The 27,203-nt window shown below is 41.3% G+C and overlaps 2 protein-coding genes across 2 annotated transcripts in view; one reads left to right on the top strand and one right to left on the bottom strand.

Moving 5' to 3' along the window:
- On the top strand, positions 1 to 25,352 carry LOC117475591 (carbohydrate sulfotransferase 11-like). Its single transcript, XM_034121885.1, has 3 exons — positions 1 to 349; positions 12,628 to 12,707; positions 22,223 to 25,352. The coding sequence occupies exons 1-3, from the start codon at positions 256 to 258 to the stop codon at positions 23,066 to 23,068; spliced, it is 1,020 nt and encodes a 339-aa protein (XP_033977776.1). The 5' UTR covers positions 1 to 255; the 3' UTR covers positions 23,069 to 25,352.
- LOC117475590 (solute carrier family 41 member 3-like) overlaps positions 23,632 to 27,203 on the bottom strand; it is a 36,244-nt gene continuing 32,672 nt past the window's right edge. Inside the window, exon 10 of the mRNA XM_034121884.1 lies at positions 23,632 to 25,638. Within this exon, the coding sequence (XP_033977775.1) occupies positions 25,465 to 25,638 (174 nt within the window). The 3' untranslated portion in view covers positions 23,632 to 25,464. The remainder of the gene's footprint in view (positions 25,639 to 27,203) is intronic.

The raw sequence follows: 27,203 nt of genomic DNA, 5'->3' as shown, positions 1-27,203 counted from the left end.
CTCCTCTGACAGAAATGCAGCCTGTTCCAGTTCCTCTCCCCGGGCACACAGGGAGCTGAAGTCCCGGTAACCGAGAGACCGAGCACCGGAGGACCGTGTTTCTGCAGCTCTGGACCCCCCAGGATGTACCGGAGGATGAGCAGCTGCAGAGGGCAGAGAGCCGGATCCATGCTCCTATTATCTGTGATAAAGTAGACCCAGGAGAAAAAACATTAAAACCGCTTCTCTTTCGCATGAACCCTGCAGGGACTCAGCATGAGGAAACCCAAAGTCACTCGGATGGGTTTCGCCTTGTGTCTGGGATGTTTCATTATGGTCATCCTCTTCTTTAACAGCAGCCTGAAGCCAGGTGAGCACCATGAACTCCTCTTTAATCTGAGACCAAAATATGTGGATCTTCATTTTATTCTAAAACAAAGACAATACAAATGCAATGCCTTAACAGTAAGTGAGGACAGAATAGCAATTAGTCAGATATTGTAGTGAATGCAGTTTATTACAAACCCCTCAGACAATAAGTTGAGTTTTTCCCCATCTACTCAATAATATATACAGAAAGAAAACAATACATTTAACTGTTTTTATTTGAGGATGTAGAAACATATCCATATAGCAATACTAGACACATTCAAGCAAACTACAATTATGAAAATATTTCAAGAAAATACAGGATATCTAAATACTAAAATCCCATGGGGTGTTTTAACTTTCTTCAAGAGTAAAATATGTCTTTTTCTACATAGATTTCATTCATTAAAAACACATTTTGGACAAAAGAAATGTATGATTTGTGTGGGGTGGATATTGAGTTTATTTTGATGTGTCTACAGGGAGCACACACCAGTCCAATCAATGTTTAATTGAAATGCTAATACATTATTGAATCTTGACACTGTGCAGCAGGCTCGAGTCAAGTTATGCCAACGGGTCATAATAATGAAATCCATTCATCTCAGTGCTGTGAGGCAAACCCGATGCAAATGTGTTTGCATGGAGAAAGTATTTTGAGCAAAACACCCCAAAGGTATTTGTGTTTCTTCGGTACAGTTCATGTTCTACACTCTCCCAGCTTGGTCAGTGTTTCCCAGAGAGCCACATATCTTGGTGTGGGAACAATTTGATTAGTGATGATGAGTGGAGTGTTTCCTCTGCTACGTGGAGGAGAAAGGCTGCAGCTGGTAGCGTAGTTGGCCCTCTCTGAGATCTGTTTCCAGGTCCCTCTCTGCCACATACAATGGCCTCATTCACACATGCCAAGCTATATCATGGGCCAAAAAAGCGTATATAGCCCATACTGTGAGGAGGTTTTTTAAGAGAGGGGTCAGTCAGTTCTGGATGTGTGTGATGTGAGACGTGGGGCATGCAGAGTTATTAGGATCCCATGAAAGACCAGCCTCTTTGGAGACAGATTCCATCCGCCCGTAAAGATTTGCCACGAAACACTACTGAAGAAAAAAAATGTTTGTGGCATTTGAGTTGAATTAAAACCTTGAATGCCTCGGATGGTTGTTAATCTGTCTGTTGTTTGCGGTAGTTTTTCTGTGGTGATGTTACATTTTACAGTAGCTGATATCATGTGCCTCCCACAATTGTCCTCCTCTGTTTTAAATAGTCCTTTCTTTAGTTTGGAATATCACTTTGTCTTAGATCGCAGTTTAACTTTGTTACATTACACTTTATTGAAATCTTTGCCCTTCTGTTGTTATGGCTGTTTATTGTTGCTCAAAAGAAAAGGGCTTTGTCACAGCAGACAGATTTGCATGTAATACCAAAAAGAATACACACATATAATGTAATGGCATTAATAAAGCCTGCATTGTATTGAGGTGTGCCAGTTTTCAGGGTGTTTGCTCAACATGACTCAGCCTAGGGCCTTTTCTACCCTTTTGAAAAGGGAGGGGATAGCAGGGAGTCATTTAGTTGGTTGCAATATGCAATTTCACCACTAGATGGCACTAAATCCCACATACTGCTTCTTTCAATCGGACACTTTATTGTTAACTTTATTAGTGACACATGTGCTTTGTTGTAAAACGTCCATAACACACCAGAACTTTCCTTTGAAGGGTGTTTGCGTGCCCACTGTTATCGTGGCTTATTACACGGTGTAGTTGAATACTCGATTCTGATTGGTCAATTTGGACATTTCAGAGGTTGTTAATACTCGATAACAAATCACTGCTAGTCAGAAAATGACCGTTGCTAAGGATGATCAAGGGAGAGAAGGAAAGAGGTTAAAAAGACGGAGCGTTGGACGTCAGAGAAATCAAGAGAAGAAGACAGACAGGAAGTAAACACTAAAGGGAACAGCAGAAGAAGACAGACAGGAAGTAAACACTAAAGGGAACAGCAGAAGAAGACAGACAGGAAGTAAACACTAAAGGGAACACAGTAAAGCCTCTGGAAGTGTTTAAGGACTTGTTAATGGAAAATAAAATAGGAACAGACTTCGACAGTTACAGAAAACCTTGATCAGTGCTGCCGTTAGGGCTGTGCAATTAATCGTATTTTAATCGCAATTACGATTTTGGCCTGACACAATTACGAAAACAACATAATCGAAAAAAACAATTATTTAGCTTTTGCTAGGTTGTGACCGTGCATTGCAACATATTTGATCTAATTAATTTTGGTCTAATTTATTTTTTATTTATCACATTTATATATGTTTAGTAGCTTGTTGAAGTGCGCTCCAAAATATTTGTTGATCTTGTTTATTGGTATTTATTAATTTTACATTATTTATTTAAATGTAAATATTTCATTTATTTTTGTATTGGTTTTTCAGTTGAATTATACATTCAGGGTAATCAACAGTTAAAAAGATACTGTTCAAATTATAATTTTTATTTGTTTTAAAGTTCAATAAATGGAAGTCAATGAATAATCGTATTAATAATCGTGATATCAATTATTGACCAAAATAATCGTGATTATGATTTTTGCCATAATCGCACAGCCCTAGCTGCCGTTCATTTCAAGTTACGTTGTTGTAGACATGCCATTGTTCACCAGTTGGACAGAAGATCAAAATATAGGTCAGGTGTGTAATTATGTTATTTGTCAGTCCTTCAACCCCTAAGATGCCTAGAGAAGTGCTAGTTTAAGTCAAGAGTTAATTCAAGGAAACCTGTGATACTGCCAACTGTGCCACTTCTTTTGTGAAGCAGCATATTCCAAGTCTGTGTGTCAATCCTCTTTAGTCTCCTCTTGAGACCTCTTTTCTCTCATCGCTCCTCGAAGTGCATTCGAGGGATTTGTAGGATCCTCCGTGACGGTGAAGGGGAAACCGATTTTTCCGGGTCACTGGAGGAGAGAAGCTGTGAGGAAGCATGTATTAGAGTAATGAACCGCACCCTGGTTTCTCACTTCTCTCAAAGGTCAGCACTGTCAAGACGATTAGCAGTCGGTCGATGGAGCAAATCCTCAAGTTCACTTTAGTTAAATTCAATGTGAACGCTGGGATATATCTGGGCCCTAATACAGACATATTTAACCTTTTAACCAAGGAATATAACAAGACAGCTGGCTGTGCTGTGAGTGGCATCATTCACAAACTTTAATACGTACTTCATTTGTGATTGGAGGTAATTGGAGGGTTACAAAGTATATCAATACACAACATACGTCAGAATGGGAACCTCTGATTTTGCACAAAACAACCATAACAAGAGACAAGGTTATCCTTAATACTAACATCAACAAAAGTGGCAACAACTTCTAGTGGTTTCTTAATTTATTTCCTATCCTGATATACTGCCCAGATTTTGTGTCTAATTGCATTTTGGAGATGTTGGTTAATTCTAGACATGTGTACAGGCACAATCAAACTCCAAAGAGCTACAGGATATGTGGTTGTGGGTTAACTCATGCATGGACAAAAGCCGATGTATCAGCGCTACAGCCTCAACAGCGCAACATCTGAAGGTGATTATTATGCATCTTAGAGGAGGTTGAGTAGCTTGTTAAATGGAATGCATCTCATGTTGCAGGCATTAAAAGCCGCCCTGTCAGCTTTAAATCACTTTAAATTGGTTTCAGATATGCAGCCTGTCTGTCCTATTTACATTTAGAACACCTTCACCCCCACTTTTTCGTGCTCCATGTGGGCTAAAGGTCATTTTGTTAGCTCAACCACTATATAAAGCTGCAAGAGAGCAGCCACAACACAAAGGAATGCACTGCTAGGTCAGAGAAACCTGGTCAGGTCAGTGTCAAAATGTCCTGATTTAAACATTGGACTCTTTTTGCATGCAGGGTCCACAGCGCTTATTTAAATGTGGGATAATTACATGTATGCAGAGTGGGTTTTCTATAAATGTCATGCATTTGGCATTTTGATAAACACAATGGATAGAAATAGGGCTTTTACAGATCATGAGATGCCTCCCTTTATGCAATAACTGACCATTTTAACCAGTGGGTTCTAAAATATGTGCTAGATAAGCCTTTTGGTGTGACATCATTCCACTTTTTTCCAACACTGATCAACGTGTATCATTCATTATCTTGATTTAACACAACGCATCTTGAGTTTATAGAGTTATTACGAGATCTGACACATCTTTGTCCTTCTTTGAGAGTTACAAGCATTTTTGACTCTGTTCCAGAAGACATGAGTCATTGAGATGAGTATTTCTTTTAATGTCGGGTGTCTCTTTACTACAAGGGAAGCTGCGGTTTCTCTGTAAAGTTTACACAGACACACGGACAGAAGAGGAAAAAGACAGCATGCTCTGGAATGTGTTGTGTTTTACTGCGATGTCAGGATCCTCTCTTAGAAAATACAACCCAGGAACACTGATCTTCATGTAGCCAGTAACATGTACAGATACAGATGTGATCAGGTTTACAAATTATTGCTAGACAAGCAGAAAATACTTATCTTTTGGTCCTTGGGGCTACTGTCAATACCCCTGTACTTGAGATGTACCCTGACTTCATACCTTCCTTGTCTGGGCTTGACTTGATGCCCTAAAAGATTCTTAAAAAGTACTGTTCAGCATTTCAGATACTTTGGAACACCTGCTATGCAAAAATCAAATATGCTCCAGGGCTTTTTTGGACATATTTTAGAAATGGCATCCGTCTCTGTCCCCAATGTCCCATGAAAATGTGTGGATTTCGCAATTGTCTAATGACAAACAGAGCACAACATCCACAAAGGAACATTGTGACCCTATTTTCATACCCTTGAGCTGCCAGATGCAATCAGTTCAGTCTCTTCTCTGCTGTCAGACCCTCTGCCATCTTGTTTTATCGCCTGACAGACCAGGTTGCCCTGCTGTTTCAGACTGTTCGCCTCCAGCCAGCTGCATATTCATGACACTGAGCTGAAAGAGTGTATGATTCAGCAAATACCCTAGAGTTTGTTTTTTCCCTTCTTGGAGGCCATCTGCTTTTGGAGCCAAAATTGATTTGTAGGTTTGTCTTTTCCATGTTGGTGTTGCTCAACTCTACAGAAGTCAGTTTTACGCACGTCTTTGGGCTGCTGACTGTGTGGTTAGTCACACTAAAAAAGGCGTGTGGCGCAGTGGACTAGTGCGTTGGTGTTCGGATCAGGGTAGCACAGGTTCAAACCCCACTGCAGTCAGCATGTCGTTGTGTCACTGGGCAAGACACTTCACCCCAAATTGCTCCTGTGGGGATTGCCCACAGTATTGAGTATGTAAGTCGCTTTGGATAAAAGCGTCTAACAAGTAACATGTAATGTAATGTAAAAGCAGTCTGTTCGTGCATCACTATAGCCGCTTTCAAACCAAGTACTTTGCCGTACTTAGTTCCCAGTACTTAGTCCCGCCAAACTCTTTAGTCCCGGAACTGTCCTAGTAAATCGCGTTCACACCGGAATAAGTCCCTGAGGGAAGATTACGCAAATGAAGCCGCTGACGTCACTTCTTCTTCTTCTGCTTTGGGTTTACTGGCAGGCCGCAAACAACTTCACGGCGTATACTGCCACCCGACTCCGGGACTTCGGGTAGCAGTAAATCGCCACCCGGAGTTTTACGGGGCCTGGTTTGCAATTCGCCCAGCCAATCAGAAATTGGAACTGTTTCCTCCCCAGGAAAGTACCACCTCTCTAGCAGGGACTGAAAAGGTTCACATGAACTAGGTTCTAGTTCCAGATCTTTTTAGTGTGAAAGCAAAATCCCAAGAACTATCGGAACTATTCCTGGGTAAAGTACTCCGGTGTGAAAGCACCTTATGATCCAGGGTAAAATATATCTAGATAAATATAATATGGTATGTCTAGGATGAATCCTAAAGACTTTGGTGGTTCCTCTGACTCTTCCCAGCACCACCATTGGGTCAAAGTATTCAGTTATAAACTGTGGTTTCTTGAGAAGCCACAGCTGCTGTTTGTCGTAAACTGTGAAAAGACAGAGAACATCAGAGGCTGATGGGAATGGCTTTGGTTTGGATTTGGTCTAAAACCAAGGTATTGGCAAATTGTGTTCTAACACAAATTGCCCCTTTTTAGTGGTCAAATACCATTCTTTAGACTGTCAAACAACGCCGTCCCATCATCCTGTATTCATGACACAGAGCTGCAAGAGCGTATGATTCAGCAAATAGCCTGGAGTTTTTTTTCCTTTCTTGGAGACCATCTGTTTTCCGAGCCAAAATCCTGACGTGATTTGATTTTCAGGTTTATCCTTTCCATGTTGGTGTTGCTCAAGTCTGTTTTTTACGCAAGTCTTTGGGCTGCTGACTGTGTGGTTAGTCACACTAACAGCAGTCTGTTGGTATATATGTCTGGATAAATATCACATCGTATGTCTAGGATGAATCCTAAAGACTTTGGTGATCCTCTGACTCTTCCTAGCACCACCATTGGGTTAAAGTATTCAGTTATCCCATCCATTAACACACAATTTGCCAATACCTTGGTTTTAGACCAAATCCAAACCAAAGCCATTCCCATCAGCCTATGATGTTCTCTTTCTCTTCACAGTTTACATCATACAGCAGCTGTGGCTTCTCAAGAAACCACCGTTTATTTCATCCTCTTGTTGTAATTTACAGAGTTGGAGCCACAATATCTCCCACTTGAAAAAAACCTATAAAACGCTTCCGATTACCAAAGTGTTTTCATGTTGCCTCCAGATGATCATTTACAGTTGATGTGCAACCCTGTGTTGTGAAATGCAGTTGATAGAGTCCAATTATGATCCCTAAGAAAAACATGACTAAAGAAACTGCACAAAACGGTAATAGATTCCCGTAGCTAATTGTTTTGGGAGGAGGAATATAAAGAGCAGCAAAAACAACGATGGGGAAATCTCTCGGAAAATTATTTGGTCAGTAATTCCAACATAAAACGTTTGACATCAAGGAAACATCAACATCAGCTGAGTTTTCGTGATCTTCCCATTCGGCTGACAGTTTGAATGCAGCTTTAACAGCAAGGCCAACATGTTAAACATTGGCATTTTAATGTCTTCATTGTGAGCATTTTAGCATGTTGACATTAGCATGTAGCCCGTAGCATCACTTTGTCAAAATACTCTTGATTCGTTGTTTTCAGTGGGATTCTTTTCCAATAACTGGCAGGTATTCATAGCCCATGATAGGCACTTAACAGATTATTGAGCAGAGTGTGGCAGACAGTCAACTCTCCAGTTAATGATTTAAACATTGGAGAGGATCCAGAAAGAACAGAGGTTGCAACATCTGCTTATCAAACATGTGCATATGTTGTTGTTTTTTGAACATCAACCTATTAGTTTGCGGGAAGACATTTTGCACAACTTTCAAATTGAGTGCAGGTGTGCATGGATGTGCAACAGGATACCTAAATTAGCAAAATAACATTTCCTTTGTCTCTGAATGAGATTAGAAAGACTCATAAATCACATCTGCACACATTTTTTATTCTTCCCATGAACTGACACTACACCACCCACAGGCCTCTGCACACGAACACCCTCTACACACACATTTGTGGCCTGAAAGGATCAGGCTTTCCCTTGTACAGTGTCTCTCAGTAGAGTTTCTCGTTGGCAGCAGAGGCCAAATAGGGGGAGGGGGTCCCTGTTTTCCCAGTGGAACCTAAACACAGAGCCCTGTTTATGGCCCGGACACGAGGAACACATCGGCCTTTCTATATTTTGCATTTCCGAAGCCCTGGTTTCTGTGCGAACCAGGGGGAAAGCTGCCGGGAGATCTGGGTCTAGACAGGGTTAAACCAACAGGACTCCTCCTTCCTTTGAATAGGCCTTAGGTGGGGTTGGTGAATCTGCTCAGAGGAGGAATTTGAGCTAACAGCTGACACAGTGTTTGGTTAGAATAGCACATGGCTCGAGTCCATAGCTTTTGGAGACATTTCTTCCCTTTTTTATCCAACTTCTTCTATGCACAATATTTAATTCTCTGCTTCACCTGATATCCAAGGTGTGAAATACTTAAAGGTCACCTATTATGCAAAATCCACTTGTTCATGTCCTTTCTACATCAACATGTGTCCCCTCTGTGTAAAGAGATTCTGAAAGTTTCAGGAAAAAAGATTCTCTCTCTTTTTGTCCTGATCCATTTATATAAAAACCTGTCTGAAAATGAGCTGATCAGATTTTGGCCCCTTTATGATGTCATAACGATGTTTTGGCTTGTGTAACCATTAGCCAATCACCAACCAAGGTAACCCCCCCCCCCACACCTTATCACCTGAATCTCCTCCTAGAGCACTATTGTGTTCTTTTGAACCAGATATCTCTCAGAGGGGCGTGGGGAGGGGCTCCTTATTTTCATCTAAAGTAACAGACAGAGAATCAGCACTTTTGAAACAGGGCTGAAACAGAGGGGATTATGGGATGCTGCAATGATCTGTTTGGTGTTTGGAGCCAAAACACTTCAGAGACATGTTTTGTATATATCTGAGACCTATAATATATTGATGAAAAACAGTGTAATAGGGGACCTTTCATTTAAAATGTGGATTATGATCGTCATCGCTTGCTGAGTAATGCCACATTAGCGACGACACACAATGCTCTCTTTGAGCTCAGTCACTGTGCCATCTCAACTCCAGATATTTGTCACATCCAAAATAATTTCAGACTCTGCTGACTGGTCTTTTATTTAATCCAGGTATGAAAGAGGGCTTTGGGAGTGGTCATGTTTTTAAACGTGTTCCTAAATCACCAGTTGTTTCCATAAGGAAGTTGTAATGTGTTTAGAAAACTGGACAATAAATCAGTGTACTGTAGCAGAATGATCCCATTACTTTAGTAGCTGAAGGACAAAACTTTCCTCTGTCCATTCGTGTAATAAGGCATCATTTGCACTGTGAGTCATTAACAATAAGGCCTGGACACACCAGCAGTTAAAGGTTGAAAAAGCACTTGCAATGAATTGAATCACAGGGAATAGAATATTTGCTTGTAGAGGACGTACTTAATACTTGCATTGAGTTCAACTTTGGTGAAGTCTCAAGTACTTTCTACTTTTTTAATGCTATTTTATTTATATTTGCGATGTTTACATCTTTAATTGTTTTCTTCTAGTCTTTAAATGTCTCAAATGTACAATTCCTTGTTTTTTTATGCTGCTGCGAAGCAAAAATGTCCCAAATTGGGATCAATAAAGTACATCTTATCTTATCTTATCTTGAGTTTATGCCGTTGACAAAAAGCAAGCCATCTTGACAGTATTGGTGTAAATCCCGGTCCGTTATTATATTGATTCTTTCAATATCATTCAGTTGAGGTTTGCTTCCTGTGCAGTTTATCTTGAGGAGGGATTGTTTCATTTGGCGTGTGGGATGAAAAATCGATGGACAAACAAGTGAGAGGGCGCTTGCAAAAAGGAAGCCAAAGGGGGGGAACATTAAGCATTCAAAGAAATTCTGTTTTGGTGGTGCGGATGAGAAAAGGAGAAAGGGGGAGGAGGTGGGAAGCCAGGAGCACAAAAGTGCCTGAGGGTGGAGGGGGGTGAGTGTGGCAGAGACGGACGGACCACAATGCCCTGCAGCTCGATAGGGTTGAGTGACCACATCAGGTCTAGAGGCAAGCATCGAGACATGGGCGAAACCCGATGGCTTTAAGTCAAGAGGATTAGATTCAGGGTCCCTCTCCCTCTCTCTTTAACCCCCTTTTGTTTTTACCTCCACCTCTCACCCCCGTCTCTCCCCTCTCCCCGTGTCTGTTAGGTGGAGTGCCCCCAGTGCAGGTCCTCCAATAAGTAAAGAGAAGGACCAAAGTATTACTAATAGTCTGGTTTTAATGTTTCAAGTGGTAGTCAACAGACCCTTGTCTGTTGACTCATATATTCTTGCAAAACCAAATGATGTCCACACTGCTGATTGATTTCACAATGTCCTCATTGTGTTTTTTCTTGACTTTTTTCCATTATCTTCCTGGCTGATAGCAATGATTAAATGTTTAGGGAGGATTTGCACTCGGACGAAAACGGTGACACAGAATGGGGATTTCCAAAGAAAGGTGCATATTAAAGATGACGATATTCATTTAAGTTTTAGCCTTACATTCATTCTTATGGATCGTTTATCATTGAATCTATACATCTATCCAGATCAATGGTCCGTTACACCGTTATTTTACTTTTACTTTGAAGGAGAGCCAGAGAGTTCAAAATACAGAAAGCTATCATAATGTGTAAGTTGTGTGTCAGTTATTTAATCCTCTGTTAAAGTAAAAACTACTCCTCAACCAATGGTTTGCAGACAGTTGTGAGACAGATGTAAATAGTAGGCCTACCAATAAAAGGTATTTTGAATACAATGTGTAAACTATAGTGTTTTGTGAGTGACCAAGAAGTATTAGCTCTCTGTTAGCTAACTGACTGCTAGCAAGCATGCTAGCTTAGAGAGATTTATTTTCCCTTTTCAATAACTTTTTATTGAATAAAATAGTGGTTAAAAAGCAGGAAAGGAAGGAGAATCAGAAGAAGAAGCTTATTTGACTGACTAGTGTTACCTGACTGATTAATACAGTATATTAGCAGTTAGCTTGCAGGCTATAGCAGCACCAACTAGCCTTGTTAAAGTTACTATGTCATTCTAACTTTTAGAATCAATGATTTGAAGCTTGTTTTTGTTGTCTCATGATACAGACCAAGTTGTCCACCGTAATGGATAGAAAGCAATTGCCATAACTTTGAAATGGCACATAACTCAGAGAGACCTTTTACTTTGCTTTGTATTCTTATGAAATCATTTATTCCTCCATAGTTTGGTCATGACTAAACGGTCAGTACTGTACATGTCTCATAGGCTTTCTGCACCATGAGTGTGTCAGTGGGTTTACAGCTCATAAGCTGCTTGGCACACATGACTGGCCTGCTCACACAACAGTGTGGAAAAGGTAACACAGACACACACACGCACGCACACACACAATCCTACTCTTAACACGTAAGAAAAAATACCTAAATTGTTTATGCTGAAAATGTGGTTGTATGTTCTTTTTTCTTTTCTTTTTAGTTTAAAAAAGATACTTAATGATTATGAGCAACAACAGTGGCTGGGTACTTCCTCCGAAGCCAAACTTTAATGATAAAATAGCGACTACAGACACAGGATGATTGGATACACAAACTGTAACTCCCTCCCAAGCACGGGCAAACACAATGCCACAAAATAATAAACGCATCGACCACTGACCTATTGCAAACTGACATATTGCAAAACTGACATATTGCAAAACTGACATATTGCAAAACTGACATATTGCAAAACAACCACTGACACAGGAAAAACAACAGCATCAGATCTATCTTAATACTAAAAATAGCAATAGTAGGCCTAGGCACGGTACATGGCGTTCGTGCATGACAAAAATGTCTTACCTTATGCTAATACTCCGAAGGTGTTCTTGCGCTCGGGATTCATACTGAGGAAACTTTTCATCATGTCCTGTATATCCATTTGTTCAACGATGTCTCCGTGCACATGCATGAGTGTAAGGTGTGTAAGTCTTTTCTGGGACATGCTGCTCCTCAGCCAGGTCTTAAGGCGTCTGAGTGTGGAGAAACTTCTCTCCGAAGATGCAACTGATATAGGAAGGCACATGCAGAGTTTCATTAGCTTCTCTGCTTCTCCAAAAACTGATCTTGTCTGAGGATGAAGTTCTGACAGACCTGATGCAACCTCTTGTACTGTCTTGTGAACAGTCTCTTTAAAGACACCTCCCAACATCTGGAGCTGCAGTTGCAGTCGGCCTTCAGTATATAAAAACCTATCTGAAAATGAGCTGATCAGATTTGAGCCACTTTATGATGTCATAAAAAATTGTTTGGCTTGTGTAACCATTAGCCAATCACCAACCAAGGTAACCCCCCCCCCCCCCCCCCCCCCCCTTATCACCTGAATCTCCTCCTAGAGCACCATTGTGTTCTTTTTAACCAGATATCTCTCAGAGGGGCGTGGGGAGGGGCTCCTTATTTTCATCTAAAGTAACAGACAAAGAATCAGCACTTTTGAAACAGGGCTGAAACAGAGGGGATTATGGGATCTGTTTGGTATTTGGAGCCAAACACTTCAGAGAGATGATTTGTATATATATGAGACCTATAATATATTCATGAAAAACACTATAATAGGGGACCTTTAACTCTGTTTGCTATGAAAGATCCTTCAGTCAGGTTTCATGATGTGTTTTGTCTCCTCAGGCTCGGAGCCCCTCAGTGAAAGAAGCAGCGGTCACAAGTCGAGGAGGAGTCCTCTGCAGACGCTTTACGATGGAGACCAGGTGAGTCCTCTCTCACCACAGTCTGCAGCATCACTTTTATTAAGCCATAAGGCCTTTACACACACTGGGTGCATGACTAATAAACAACATGAGCAACACTCGCCTGCCAAATACTCCTCATCAAAACTACCCCTATCAGTGAGTGACACACATTTGGAACTGTTGCAACACTAAAAGAGGCCCTATTATGCTTTTAGGGATTTTCCTTTTTCTGTAGTTTGTAATATATGTTTTAGTGCATGTAAACGGTCTGCAAAGGCCAAAATCCCTGTGTTCCATGCACAGTGGAATAGTGTCTCTATTGTTGTATGTTCTGTATGGATTGGCAACCAAAACAGGTTTCTTCCCATAGATGCATTTCAAAAATCAGTTCTTTAAGTTTTTTCCAGATGATTAAAGGGCAAGTAGTTAGACGACACAACTTTTTATAGACAAAAGTATATTTTGAGAGAGACAGCTGAAGACTCGCACTTTGATTCATTATCAAATAAGTGTGTGTGTGTGTGAGAGAAAACCCTTTTAATTATACATAAATAAATGTTATACATTTTTTTATTGATTGATTTATTTGACAGGGACAGTGCACATTGATTAACATTTCTGTAAATGTGCCAGAGTTAGCCAACAGGCTATTTTTCATCTGCAGTCCCTGGACAGATGTTGAAAGTCATCCTAAAAAAAAATGTCACTTCAAATGACAGGTCAATACAATCAGTAAAACAACATTCAACATAGATGCATATAATAGCATTTGTGACACATTTGGTTTCTTTTTAGTATTTATAGTAATGTCTTACAACTACTGACACATCTCAACTCATCAGGAAGGTAAACAACCGTTTTTAAGGCATACCTTTTAAATCATTGAGACAAAAAAGGCACACAATACAGCTTGTTCAAACAAAAAATCCATGGCTAGGATCCCAATGACCCTCCGACAGAAGTCAGGAGTTTATATGTAAGAAGAATACATGCACGACTTTCCCCTTTCAGCAATAAATCAAATGAAATCTATCCGATACCCACCAGCCCATATAAAGACATACACAGCCCATGTATACAATCTCTGTTAAACCTTGAGCACTATATCTCCTTTCTATGAGCTGATAAGTGGTTCATCTGGACAGTTGTGATATTTGGGATCTCTTTGAAGTTGCTTTATCCCACAGACGAAAAAAAAGGTCAGCCATCTCTTTTGGATTACTGCAGTGACATTTATTGTGCAGGATTTACTGGTTTGTAAGACTATAAGCTCAGTAATATAGGAGGTGCATTTGATGAGAGCAGGAAAACGATATAATTATAAAAGCATTGTTTCATGTATATATTCCAGATAGTATAGAGGCGATATCACAGCATTTGTGATGAATTAAATTGGCGCCTTTATTCTTGTTTGCTGGGAAAAGCGGTCTTATTAAAATCTGCTGTTCAAGGCACACACATCTATGTTGACATAGTATTGATTATATGTGGTAAGGACATTCTGATTTGATACTGTTCTATAGTATACAATGTTAGGGTGGGGAATAGTGTGTTGTAAGATTGCTGAATAGTAAACTGTTGGTGTGTCTGGGAGAGAGGAAACACATTTTGTTGGAGAGGCAGAGGCATAAAATGTTCAAAGCAGTCTGGTTTTTATTGGTCTAAGTGCTCTTCTTTTACAGCACAAGGAGACCATTAACAGTTAGACAGGAAGGGAAAGTATTGAGTAAAATACAGATGTAATTTACTACTGGACCTCTGTGTCAGTCTAGACTTAAACAGGACATATTCTGCTCATTTTCAGGTTCATTTTTGCATTTACGGTACGTCCACACGGCAGCGTCGCGTTGAAGCTTGCCGGTGGGCGTGTCTGGCGTGCGACCAACAACCAATCACATTAATCTCCCGCCCCGGACACACAAGCACGCGGTTTGATTGGCTAGCGCTTGTACTGGCATATGATTTGATTGGCTGGCGCTTCCGTCGACGCTTGAAAAGTTGAACTTTTCTCAACTTCGAAGCGAGCAACGGAGGCAAAAGCGACGCGACGGAACCACAATGCAGTTCGGCAAAGTTGACGTCACCCCATTCAAAGTGAATGGGAAGCGTCTCCGTTGAAGCACGCAACGCTGCCATGTGGACGTACCGTTAGTGCCTCTATTGTGACATGCAGGACCATTTACATGCATTAAAACCTATATAACACACTACAGGGAAGGGAAGACTAAAACTAAAAAAAGACTAACTACGCATCTTGCTATTTAAATATTGCACTTCTGATTACATTTGAATATTAGTGCAGCCCTAATTAGTAGCCCTAAATCTCCTCCATGTTATGAGACGTTGATGCCAGTGAATGTCATTTAACACTGAAATCAAAAAAATTAGGTGATAAGTGTGAGGCTTGTTTGGAGCTCCTAATCAATCATAAAGCCTTAATTTCCTCTGCTGCCACACATTCCTCCACCCTGAATTTAACCTTAAGTTAAGATACTTTCTTAGAGAATTTAAAGAGGACATATTCTGCTCATTTTCAGGTTCATGTCAGTATGTAGTGTCTCTACTTTAAAGAGTCCTCTCCTGCTGAAGCTTGCCGGTGGGCGTGTCTGGCGTGCGACCAACAACCAATCACATTAATCTCCCGCCCCGGACACACAAGCACGCGGTTTGATTGGCTAGCGCTTGTACTGGCATATGATTTGATTGGCTGGCGCTTCCGTCGACGCTTGAAAAGTTGAACTTTTCTCAACTTTCGAAGCGAGCAACGGAGGCAAAGCGACGCGACGGAACCACAATGCAGTTCGGCAAAGTTTGACGTCACCCCATTCAAAGTGAATGGGAAGCGTCTCCGTTGAAGCACGCAACGCTGCCATGTGGACGTACCGTTAGTGCCTCTATTGTGACATGCAGGACCATTTACATGCATTAAAACCTATATAACACACTACAGGGAAGGGAAGACTAAAACTAAAAAAAGACTAACTACGCATCTTGCTATTTAAATATTGCACTTCTGATTACATTTGAATATTAGTGCAGCCCTAATTAGTAGCCCTAAATCTCCTCCATGTTATGAGACGTTGATGCCAGTGAATGTCATTTAACACTGAAATCAAAAAAAATTAGGGTGATAAGTGTGAGGCTTGTTTGGAGCTCCTAATCAATCATAAAGCCTTAATTTCCTCTGCTGCCACACATTCCTCCACCCTGAATTTAACCTTAAGTTAAGATACTTTCTTAGAGAATTTAAAGAGGACATATTCTGCTCATTTTCAGGTTCATGTCAGTATGTAGTGTCTCTACTTTAAAGAGTCCTCTCCTGCTGATGTTCTGATGTACTGTGGGTGGGGGGCAGCAGCCTAAAACAAAGGCCCTCCTAAAACAATCAATATTAGCTCTAGTTTACACTATATTAAGAATGTTCTCTCTGCCTTTATACAGTCCATCCTCATCTTGAACTCAAACCGTATATGCTCTTACAAAGCAACCAGACTCCATTGTGAATTGTGAACAGAAAACAGGGCTTGCTTTTCTACTGCCTCCTTGATCAGTTACTAAGTATGTGTTATTGAGTGACTTTAATGAATGCAAACTATAGGATATTTAGTTTTGTGCAAGGTAACATGTCTGTTTTTATAGAGAGAGTCTGGCCACATTGAGCATATATAACCGCTTCAGTTACCTGTAGGATAGGGCTGTCTCAAGGCATGTTAAAGCAGTGACAATATTCTGCATATTGTGTAAAATAAGTGTATTTATGTGTCTAAAATATCAGCACCAGGGTAGTAACATCTGCCTGTCTTTATATTTATGTACTATATTTAAAGAGGACATATTATGCAAATGTTCAGGTTCATATCAGTATGTAGTGTCTCTACTTTAAAGAGTCCTCTCCTGCTGATGTTCAGGTGTATATCAGTATGTAGTGTCTCTACTTTAAAGAGTCCTCTCCTGCTGATGTTCAGGTGTATATCAGTATGTAGTGTCTCTACTTTAAAGAGTCCTCTCCTGCTGATGTTCAGGTGTATATCAGTATGTAGTGTCTCTACTTTAAAGAGTACTCTCCTGCTGATGTTCAGGTGTATATCAGCATGTAGTGTCTCTACTTTAAAGAGTCCTCTCCTGCTGATGTTCAGGTGTATATCAGTATGTAGTGTCTCTACTTTAAAGAGTCCTCTCCTGCTGATGTTCAGGTGTATATCAGTATGTAGTGTCTCTACTTTAAAGAGTCCTCTCCTGCTGATGTTCAGGTGTATATCAGTATGTAGTGTCTCTACTTTAAAGAGTCCTCTCCTGCTGATGTTCAGGTGTATATCAGTATGTAGTGTCTCTACTTTAAAGAGTCCTCTCCTGCTGATGTTCAGGTGTATATCAGTATGTAGTGTCTCTACTTTAAAGAGTCCTCTCCTGCTGATGTTCAGGTGTATATCAGTATGTAGTGTCTCTACTTTAAAGAGTCCTCTCCTGCTGATGTTCAGGTGTATATCAGTATGTAGTGTCTCTACTTTAAAGAGTCCTCTCCTGCTGATGTTCAGGTGTATATCAGTATGTAGTGTCTCTACTTTAAAGAGTCCTCTCCTGCTGATGTTCAGGTGTATATCAGTATGTAGTGTCTCTACTTTAAAGAGTCCTCTCCTGCTGATGTTCAGGTGTATATCAGTATGTAGTGTCTCTACTTTAAAGAGTCCTCTCCTGCTGATGTTCAGGTGTATATCAGTATGTAGTGTCTCTACTTTAAAGAGTCCTCTCCTGCTGATGTTCAGGTGTATATCAGTATGTAGTGTCTCTACTTTAAAGAGTCCTCTCCTGCTGATGTTCAGGTGTATATCAGTATGTAGTGTCTCTACTTTAAAGAGTCCTCTCCTGCTGATGTTCAGGTGTATATCAGTATGTAGTGTCTCTACTTTAAAGAGTCTCTCCTGCTGATATTCAGGTGTATATCAGTATGTAGTGTCTCTACTTTAAAGAGTCCTCTCCTGCTGATGTTCAGGTGTATATCAGTATGTAGTGTCTCTACTTTTAAAGAGTCCTCTCCTGCTGATGTTCAGGTGTATACAGTATGTAGTGTCTCTACTTTAAAGAGTCCTCTCCTGCTGATGTTCAGGTGTATATCAGTATGTAGTGTCTCTACTTTAAAGAGTCCTCTCCTGCTGATGTTCAGGTGTATATCAGTATGTAGTGTCTCTACTTTAAGAGTCCTCTCCTGATGATGTTCAGGTGTATATCAGTATGTAGTGTCTCTACTTTAAAGAGTCCTCTCCTGCTGATGTTCAGGTGTATATCAGTATGTAGTGTCTCTACTTAAAGAGTCCTCTCCTGCTGATGTTCAGGTGTATATCAGTATGTAGTGTCTCTTACTTTAAAGAGTCCTCTCCTGCTGATGTTCAGGTGTATATCAGTATGTAGTGTCTCTACTTTAAAGAGTCCTCTCCTACTGATGTTCAGGTGTATATCAGTATGTAGTGTCTCTACTTTAAAGAGTCCTCTCCTGCTGATGTTCAGGTGTATATCAGTATGTAGTGTCTCTACTTTAAAGAGTCCTCTCCTGCTGATGTTCAGGTGTATATCAGTATGTAGTGTCTCTACTTTAAAGAGTCCTCTCCTGCTGATGTTCAGGTGTATATCAGTATGTAGTGTCTCTCCTGGGACATGTCTCCATGCTTTAATGTTCAAAAAGCTCTTTATTTTTCTCATACTGCCTGTGCTGCAGCACCTCTTTTCACCCTCTGTCTGAAACCAGAGCCCAGTCTGCTCTGATTGGTTAGCTGGCCGGCTCTGTTGTGATTGGTCAACCGCTTAGAGATGTCCCGCCCCTTACAGTAGCCTATCAGGTACAATGTGTTAGAGCGCTAGCCAATAGAAGTGAGTGTTACATAGTGATGTCACGATGTTCCTGAAGTAAACAAAGGAGTCCAATGGAGGCAAACTGTTGTGACTTTAGGCTTTGCAGACATTACTGTATCCAATAAAGTATTATTTATTTTTTTGACACAGTTTCAGTGTTGCACACAGCCACATGTGTTGGTCCAAAATGTGACAAACTGACGTATCGGTCTGCAAAGAGTCATCTGGTGTTGATCTGCCCTCTCTAAACATGATTCACCTTTTACTATGTCTTATTCTTTTCCAGTCAGCTGTGATCACTATAAACCCATAATTGATCACGATGACACAATCATTATATCACATTTTTGAGGATTTTTCCAACAAATACAATACATTTAATTAGACGTAATGGTGACGCACTTCTGGTCACGTACAATGTGTTGGAGCGCTAGCTAATAGCAACGCGATTGTTACCTAGTGGTTTCGTCATGTTACAGAAGTCAACAAAGGAGTCCAATGGAGGCGTTTCAGGCAGAGAAACTCCCTTGTATCCGCGTGTCTCACTGTGACAGTAACCATAGAGTCTCTGCCTCACTGGCTGCTGTGATACTTATTGTAAGTCGCTTTGGATAGCTGTTATGTAACAAATAAAACAAATTAAATAGAGATAAATCAACATGCCTCTTTTATTAGATCCTTTGCACAAAACAATTGTTGTGGTTGAGTGTAATACAGTTTATCTTTTTATAATTAAAGGGGATTTTTCTCTCATAAACGCCCCTGGGTTTGGCTCATTATATTCCCTGTTCCTGTGACTCTGTAGAGCTGAAAGACTCTCACAGATGGTTCCAGTTAAATCTCCCTATGAGGAGAAGGAACGTGGAAATGCCAGAAAACAAACCAGCTCCAGCTCACATCATTTGTTTTTAATGGCTTGTGATATTTCTTTGGTGTCTTTCCACAAGCGCTTCCTCAACAGTAGTGAGACGCTGAGCTGTCAGGAGGAGAGGGGAAGTAAAGTGCAGTAATGTGAGAGTGAGATGTGAAGATTCGGGGTGTTTCTCAATCGCGAGTACGCTTGCTTGGTAGCACATGTCTGCCGAGCGTCTTGCTTCAGAAGCGAGGTAAGAATCGTTCCTGGCATTCGGAAAACAAAGAGTGGAACAGGCGAGCAAGTGTGCAGGTGTGCGTCATATGAGAGGCCCCGCCTTACATTTTCCGCCACACATTTTGGAAATTGGTCCGTGCGCAAAGCATTGTGGGGATTTTAAGACCGCAGAGTCTACACATGTGCAGCCTCGATATTTCTCCAAACGGAGTACGCCGGGCTCGGTAGATTTCCAAGTATGCTGGAGATTGGAACAGTACTTCGGTGGCACTCGATGACGTAGTATGCTTGAAACAGTGGCTCTGAAGCAGCTTTACTCGCGATTGAGAAACACCCACAGATTCTCTTCTCTCATGCATCTGGCCTTTTTCTATGGAAGAGGATCAGGGTCATGTGTGAACATTTATTTGAGATCTTAGCGATTTGTATTTATTTTATTTCTGAGATTAGAGTCAGACTTTTAAATTTAAGTTTCAGAATTGAGAGAAAAAGACAGATTTTCAAGGTTAAAATCAGAATTATTTCTTCTCAGATTTCAGATTTATTTCTCGTAAATCTGACGCTTATCTCAGAAATAAAATCTCATGTGATCCTAATCCTCTAGCGTAGAAAGAAAGGCCACCTGCATGAGAAAAGAGACATACTGTATGTACACATTTCAATCTTGTATTCACTTTTTTTCAGAACATAAATCTCATGTCGCCCTAATCCTCGTCCGTATTCTTTGACGTGCAACAGTTCATTAAATGTAATGCTAAGTGATGGAAATGGAGGATACAGGCCTGCAGGCTATAACACCTTCAGTTGAGAAAATACATTCAGTTGGACCATCAAAGATGTTATATTTAACCTTTATACTTATCAATATTTTTGATTATTGTTTCTTTAAAATCCAAATATAATGGTTCCAAAAAATACCCATCAATGTAGCTTCAGAGCCGAGAGTTATCTTGTTGAGTTTGAAAATCCCTTTTGTCCCTACAAGACCCTCTTTCCCTATAAAAATCATACAAAAAATAAGAATAAGTACAGTTTTAAACAGTCCTGTAACGAGAGATAACTCCAAAAAGTACCAAAAAGCAAACAACCCTTGACTTTCAAATTAGGCCAGGATTGCATATTGCATCATATGTGGAACTAATGCATTAAAACTTCCAACTTGTGGCCACATCAAAACATAAAACTGTAATTTAAGATATTTTAAAATAATTAAAGTCATGTATACAACACTCTACCTGCTTCGTTTGCATTGAATATCTTTTAAAACATTTGGATTTCGTTGCCTTCTGATTCTCGGCCTAAATATGAGTGCAGCATTTTGATTATTTGACACGTGTGCATATCTGCTCAACACTCTTTAGAAAGACTTCTCTTTGAAAGGCATGTTTGTCTTGTGGTGCATCCTGGTGCCTATTTTAATACCCTCAGAAAACCTCCTGAATCACACATATTGCTCACATGAAGGGATTTAAAGTGGCCGGATTAAAGAGAGTTGTAAACATACAGAGCGGCTGAGAGAAGCGTCAGTGTTGGCTCTGCAGTCTTTGGCCGGTCCGGAGTTTCCTTGATGCTGCGAAGTCTGCCAGGAAACACAGAGCCACACATCGTGTCCGGCAGCGAGTCAAACCAGGGCCTCAGTGGTGAGCCGGGCTGAGCAAATGAGAGAAGTTAATAAGACGTTTGTGCCACGAGGAGGCCAAGCTGAACGGGCTGACTCATGAGTTTAATTAAAGCAGTATGATGGGGATGGACCATGATTCAGACCTCCAGAGGAGAGAGATCTGTAAAGATACTTTCTCAGAGATTTTAAAGAGGACATTACGCTAATTTCCGGTTCATATTTGTATTTAGTGTCTCTACTGGGACATGTCTCCATGCTTTAATGTTTTTCTAATTGCTTTAAAGCCAGCAGACACAATATTTGTACTTTGTGTGATGGAAACTTCTGAAGCAATGGAGACTCAGAGAGACACGAGGAGAGCTGGAACTTTGATGGCAAACACTGATGGTTTATTTGGAGCTTGTGCTGCAGATCTTTACCCCAGACCCATGTATTTAGTTAGTTCTGAGAGAATAATCAACATTGTGCATAACAAGATAAAGCATTATAACACCTCTATCAGCTGACGCCAACAGGCAGGAATACTGAGAGCAGCCCGAGGTTGCAGGCCTGTGCTCAGTGAGGGCAAACTGATAAACTGGGTCAAAGGTATGGGCCTAGGAAGATATTTCCCCAACACTTTGCAGAACACAGGGGTTTGTGGTCTAAAGGAAAGTTTGTTTGTGTATCAACCCTCTAAATCACTGTAGTCACACAATACCACAAACAAACTAACCTATTGAGGCAGCGGTAGAACAGCACCTTCTATGTTTTGCGAGTTAAAATGGCTGCTTTTATCAAAGGAGTCTGGTGACTTCAAAGATAATTGTTTGTAAATATATCATAGCCTACATTTAAACTGATAGGGATTTTTTAGGGCGGCTATAAAACATGTTGCCCCTGTCCACAGCAGTACATGCTACTTGTGATAGCTTTAGGTTTTCCTGCAGATAAATAGTTCCTCCTGTTTAATTCTCCTTCTTCTCCTTCTCCCTACAGGTGGAGTCGGGGGTGCAGGCGATCCATCAGGGTCGTCGGGAGGTTTTAGAAGAAGCCTGTCACTCTTACACTCGTAAACGCAGGGTCCTGATCCCCGAGGACCTGAAGCACGTCATCGTGGACGACCAGCACGGCCTGCTGTACTGCTACGTGCCCAAAGTGGCCTGCACCAACTGGAAGCGTGTCCTCATGGTCCTCACGGGGGTCTCCGGCTCCCTGAGAGACCCTCTGTCAATCCCCGCCAACGAGGCCCACGTCTCCGGAAACCTCCGTACTCTTTCGGAGTATTCCACCTCGCAGATCAACCAACGCTTGCGCTCCTATCTGAAATTTGTGTTCGTACGAGAGCCATTTGAGCGCCTGGTGTCCGCGTACCGGAACAAATTCACGCGGAGCTACAACACCGCTTTTCATAAACGATACGGCACAAAGATAGTGCGTCGGCATCGTTCAGACCCTCAACCGGAAGCTATGGAACGAGGCAACGACGTGTCCTTCGAGGAGTTTGTTTACTACCTCGTGGATCCGGCAACCCTACGAGAAGAGCCCTTCAACGAGCACTGGGAGAGGGTGCACTCGCTGTGTCACCCCTGCCTCATCCACTACGATGTGGTGGGTAAATACGAGACGCTGGAGCAGGACTCCCAATACGTCTTACAGCTGGCAGGGGTAGAAAACCAGGTCAGTTTCCCCTCCTCGTCCAAAAGCACCAGGACCACGGGAGACATGGCGGCGCAGTTCTTCAACAACATCAGCCCGTTCTACCAGAAGAAGCTGTACAACCTGTACCGCATGGACTTCCTGCTCTTCAACTACTCAATACCAGCTTACCTCAAGTTCAGATGAGGTAGAGAATGGACTCCTGTAAAGAGAAGTTGTTGTTTCTGAAGAGGTTTCTCTCTCTGTGTGAAGGCCTTGTTACGGACACTGCAAAGACTGTTGGAGATCCAAAGTAAATTCCTTTTTACAGACTGAAGAACTTCACCAAGACTTTCGTTCTCTTGTAAAGAAGGCAAATCATATTTTACTGTACACAGTGATCCATCGTTCACTGCCTAAAAGTGTGAAAAACCCATTTAATTTAATCTCAGTTTCATATCTGCTGTTTTTTCAGAAGTGTAATTTGCACGACACATGTTAATCTGCAGTCTCTTAATAAATACATTTCATTCAGACAGTGAATGTCTCCAAACATGCGTGCCTCTGAGCGCGGGCCTTATTTTAAACCCCAGCAGAAAAAAAGGCATTTCTACTCAACTGTGACTTTTTTGTTGTTGTGTGTTGTAGAAAAAACATGTTCTGTAACAATAATTGTTTTTATTTATTGTGTTATTGCTGACTCCACGAGTCGGACAAACCAAAATAGATATATCGTTTCTCTCACAATTTTCAAATAAATGCATTTCAGCAAAAGAAAACGTTTGTTTATTGGTTTGAATTTAGCTGTTTAAGTTTTAAAAGACAGCATCCCATATACTCGACACACTACACAGATATCCTTCAGAGTACAGCATTCAGTTTTTTATTTCAACGACACATTATGCCTAGATTTCCCTTTTTACAAATGTAAAAGCAAAGTCCACAGTCACGCTTGATGTCACTGTGAAAATAGGACTATTACCATTTTTGGATGCCATTTTCAGGTCAGTAAAGACGAGCATTTCTCTAAAAGTGAATACTAAATCATTTGACAAAAATAGAACAACAGACTATATTCAGTGCAACTGTGCTGCACAAAACATACAAATACTAGTCAATAAAGGCTTATTACGGCTTAAAAGGCACAAACCTAGGCTACAAAAAATAAACATTCATCATGACGGTGCAGCATCTGATTTGTGTTACGATACATTTACACACAGTTACATATAATTATTGCCTTAAAGGGATATTTCTGATATTTTGAGGCTGTATTGGGTGCTTATCTATAGTCAGTGTTGGCATGCAGCAGTTTGGAGAGGCAGACAGGAGGGAAACTGAACCCCGAAGAGCTCCAGGTGGCGTGTCATCAGTGTGTGTGAGTGTGTGTGTGTGTGTGTGTTTATTGCTACTGATGAGCATGTGGCACCTTGTCTGGTCGTCTCTGCCATCTGTGTGTGTGTGTGTGTGTGTGTGTGTGTGTGTGTGTGTGTGTGTTTATTGCTACTGTGGCACCTTGTCTGGTCGTCTCTGCATCAGTGGGTGAAAGTGTGTGTGTGTGTGTTTATTGCTACTGTGGCACCTTGTCTGGTCGTCTCTGCATCAGTGGGTGAAAGTGTGTTTTGTAAAGCGCTTTGAGTGGTGGTTACAAAATGCTACAGTATAAAGACGCAGTACATTAAACATTTACAGGAGGACAGATTCTAGGGAGCATAACAAATACCTAATTCAGCTACCTAAAATGATCAATATCACTTCAAAAGGGCCCTATTAAGCACATGGTTAGGTTCATATGTGTATGTAGTGTCTCATGTCGCCATGCTTTAATGTTTAAAAAGCTCTTTATTTTTCTCATACTGCCTGTACACCTCTTTTCACCCTCTGTCTAAGGGTCTTTTTAAGAAAACCAGTTCAGTTCCCTGTCGGTAAAGAGGTGAAGATATTAAAAATAAATCATACATTTCAAATAATATAGTTTTTTAGGTGGCAATGATACATTTATGTGCCGTAACTCCTGTCTGCTTCTCCATATTTGACGTTGCTGACCACCTCTACTGTCTGTTAGACACTGACTATGGATTAGTACCTCATACAACCTCACTACAAAACACCTGAACCATAAGGACTGACAATAGGTTTACAGATGTGTCAACAGGTAACAGCTGTTCTACAGTAATCCAACTTGTTGTTTCTACTGAGCAAAGCTGGAGGGTATCGATTGGTTCAGAGTACAACTACTGCACTGTGATTTAGCAAATATAGAAATCAAAAGTCCACACTTTCATCACCATATTCTGTCTTGTTTTCAGCCACTTTTCCACTACACAGTTACACAGTGCCTCAATCCAGAGCACAAAGGCATATTCTGAGCAAAATAATCGTAGTTTATCCGTGCAAAATGCTATAAATAAATAAAATCCTATCCTTTTTCAGGAAAGAAAATCTAATTTGGATGCCCAGTTTTGAGGCACAAATATAACAGCATACTAATTTCCTTTGTTTTTTAATCAGCACCATCCTTCTTAAACCTAATGACTTTATTACAAGTGTGTTCAACCCACTTGCATTTAGAGAACAATGCCCTCATGGAGTCTGTTTCAAACTCAAGTCCCAGAAGAATTGAACATCTGGATGAGTCTGAAGCTCAGAGCCAGGAAGCCCGTCCCCAGCAGGTCTCCCAGAGCCGTGAGGTACGGGATGGAGAAGTTATCCGGATCCAGACCTCTTCTCCAGAGCCAGCGCACCATCAGGCCGGCCACGTTCAGCAGAATCACCACCTGGAAGATATGAAAGGTTACATTACATTATACTTGTTAGACGCTTTTATCCAAAGCTACTTACATACTCAATACTGGGGGCAATCCCAACAGGAGCAATTTGGGGTGAAGTGTCTTGTCCAGGGACACAACGACATGCTGACTGCAGTGGGGATCGAACCTGTGCTCCCCTGATCCGAATACCAACGCACTAGTCCACTGCGCCACAGCCTCCCTTAACTTTATGAATCCCCAATGGCCTCATCAACAAGGCCCGGGACCAGTGTTGCCAACTCCATGGTAAGGAAAGTAGCTATTGGCTGTCCTAAAAGTCGCTAGAAGTCGCTAAATGACGCCATCGTCTAATTTGCATATTTAGCCATTTGCATGTAGTTGTAATGGACGCCATAGGAGAGACAAACAGTGGGGAAAAACACAGTGGGAAATAACTGGAAAGTCGCCAAGTTAGCAACACTGTCCGGGACCCCCACTGACAGTGACTTTGTATCCATCCACCTGCTTTTTGCACATTTTTGCACAGTCCTCCACTTTAAAATATAATACACTGTAGTTTGCCGTATATACTCATTATCCTAAGTGTTTTGTTTTTTAGCTTTTAAGGTTATTTGTATAGTTACATTTACATTTGGTGTAGCATCCTTTTTCAATGCTAAATTGTTTCTTAAAGGTACTTATTTTGTATTATCCTTATTTCAGTCAGACAACTCACGTGTTTCTTTAATATGTTTATTATAGCAGCAGATAGTTTGAGTTTGGCGTCTAGGCTCGGGCCTCATCACTCCACAGATTTACAAAGAACATTGAGTGATGATTAGATAACTATCCCCCGAGCCTACAGGTGGAAGCTGGGGTGGAAGCTGGGGTGGAAGCTGGGGTGGAAGCTGGGGTGGAAGCTGGGGTGGAAGCTGGGGTGGAAGCTGGGGTGGAAGCTGGGTGGAAGCTGGGGCGGAAGCTGGGGCGGAAGCTGGGGCGGAAGCTGGGGCGGAAGCTGGGGCGGAAGCTGGGGCGGAAGCTGGGGCGGAAGCTGGGGCGGAAGCTGGGGTGGTGGTGGGGCAGGCGAGCAGCAGCAACATGAAACACAGCAGCAGCAACATGAACGCAGCAATAGCAAGTGAACACAGCAGTGGCAGCAGCAGCATAGCGAGGCAGAGGCAGGAAGACCTGGCAGCTTCAATAGAGCGGCATGTTTAGGAGAATGTGTTTGGTTGGTTGTAAGAGGGACGAGGCGCGCCACGTGTTAATGTATCATTGGTGCTCGAGTTGACTGCCTGAACTAGCTCGCAGGCTTCGCCCCATATATTTTTCTTTTTTTTTCTACTTTGCAACTTGTGTTTTTAGATTGTTTATGTTCGCACCACCAGATACCAAAGCAAATTCCTTGTATATATCCTTGTCCTTTATGCAGTATATTTGGATAAGAGAATGGCTAGATATGTTTCAAATATCAGAGATTGGTGTGAAAGCATTCAAAGGGGACCTATCATGCAAAATGCACTTTTTGATGTCTTTTCTACATAAAGATGTGTCCCCGGTGCGTCAGGGAACTCACGCAGCGTCAGAAAATA

Source organism: Trematomus bernacchii, unplaced genomic scaffold (assembly GCF_902827165.1).
Source record: "Trematomus bernacchii unplaced genomic scaffold, fTreBer1.1, whole genome shotgun sequence".
NCBI classification, from domain to species: Eukaryota; Metazoa; Chordata; class Actinopteri; order Perciformes; family Nototheniidae; genus Trematomus; species Trematomus bernacchii.
Note: the sequence above shows the minus strand (reverse complement) of the source record. Positions and strands in the feature narration are given on the sequence as shown.

Coding starts and splice junctions, on each gene's coding strand:
- LOC117475591 (XM_034121885.1), top strand. CDS start 256: ATGAGGAAACCCAAAGTCACTCGGATGGGTTTCGCCTTGTGTCTGGGA. Junction 350..12,627: donor TAACAGCAGCCTGAAGCCAG/GTGAGCACCATG, acceptor TTGTCTCCTCAG/GCTCGGAGCCCCTCAGTGAA. Junction 12,708..22,222: donor CGCTTTACGATGGAGACCAG/GTGAGTCCTCTC, acceptor TTCTCCCTACAG/GTGGAGTCGGGGGTGCAGGC.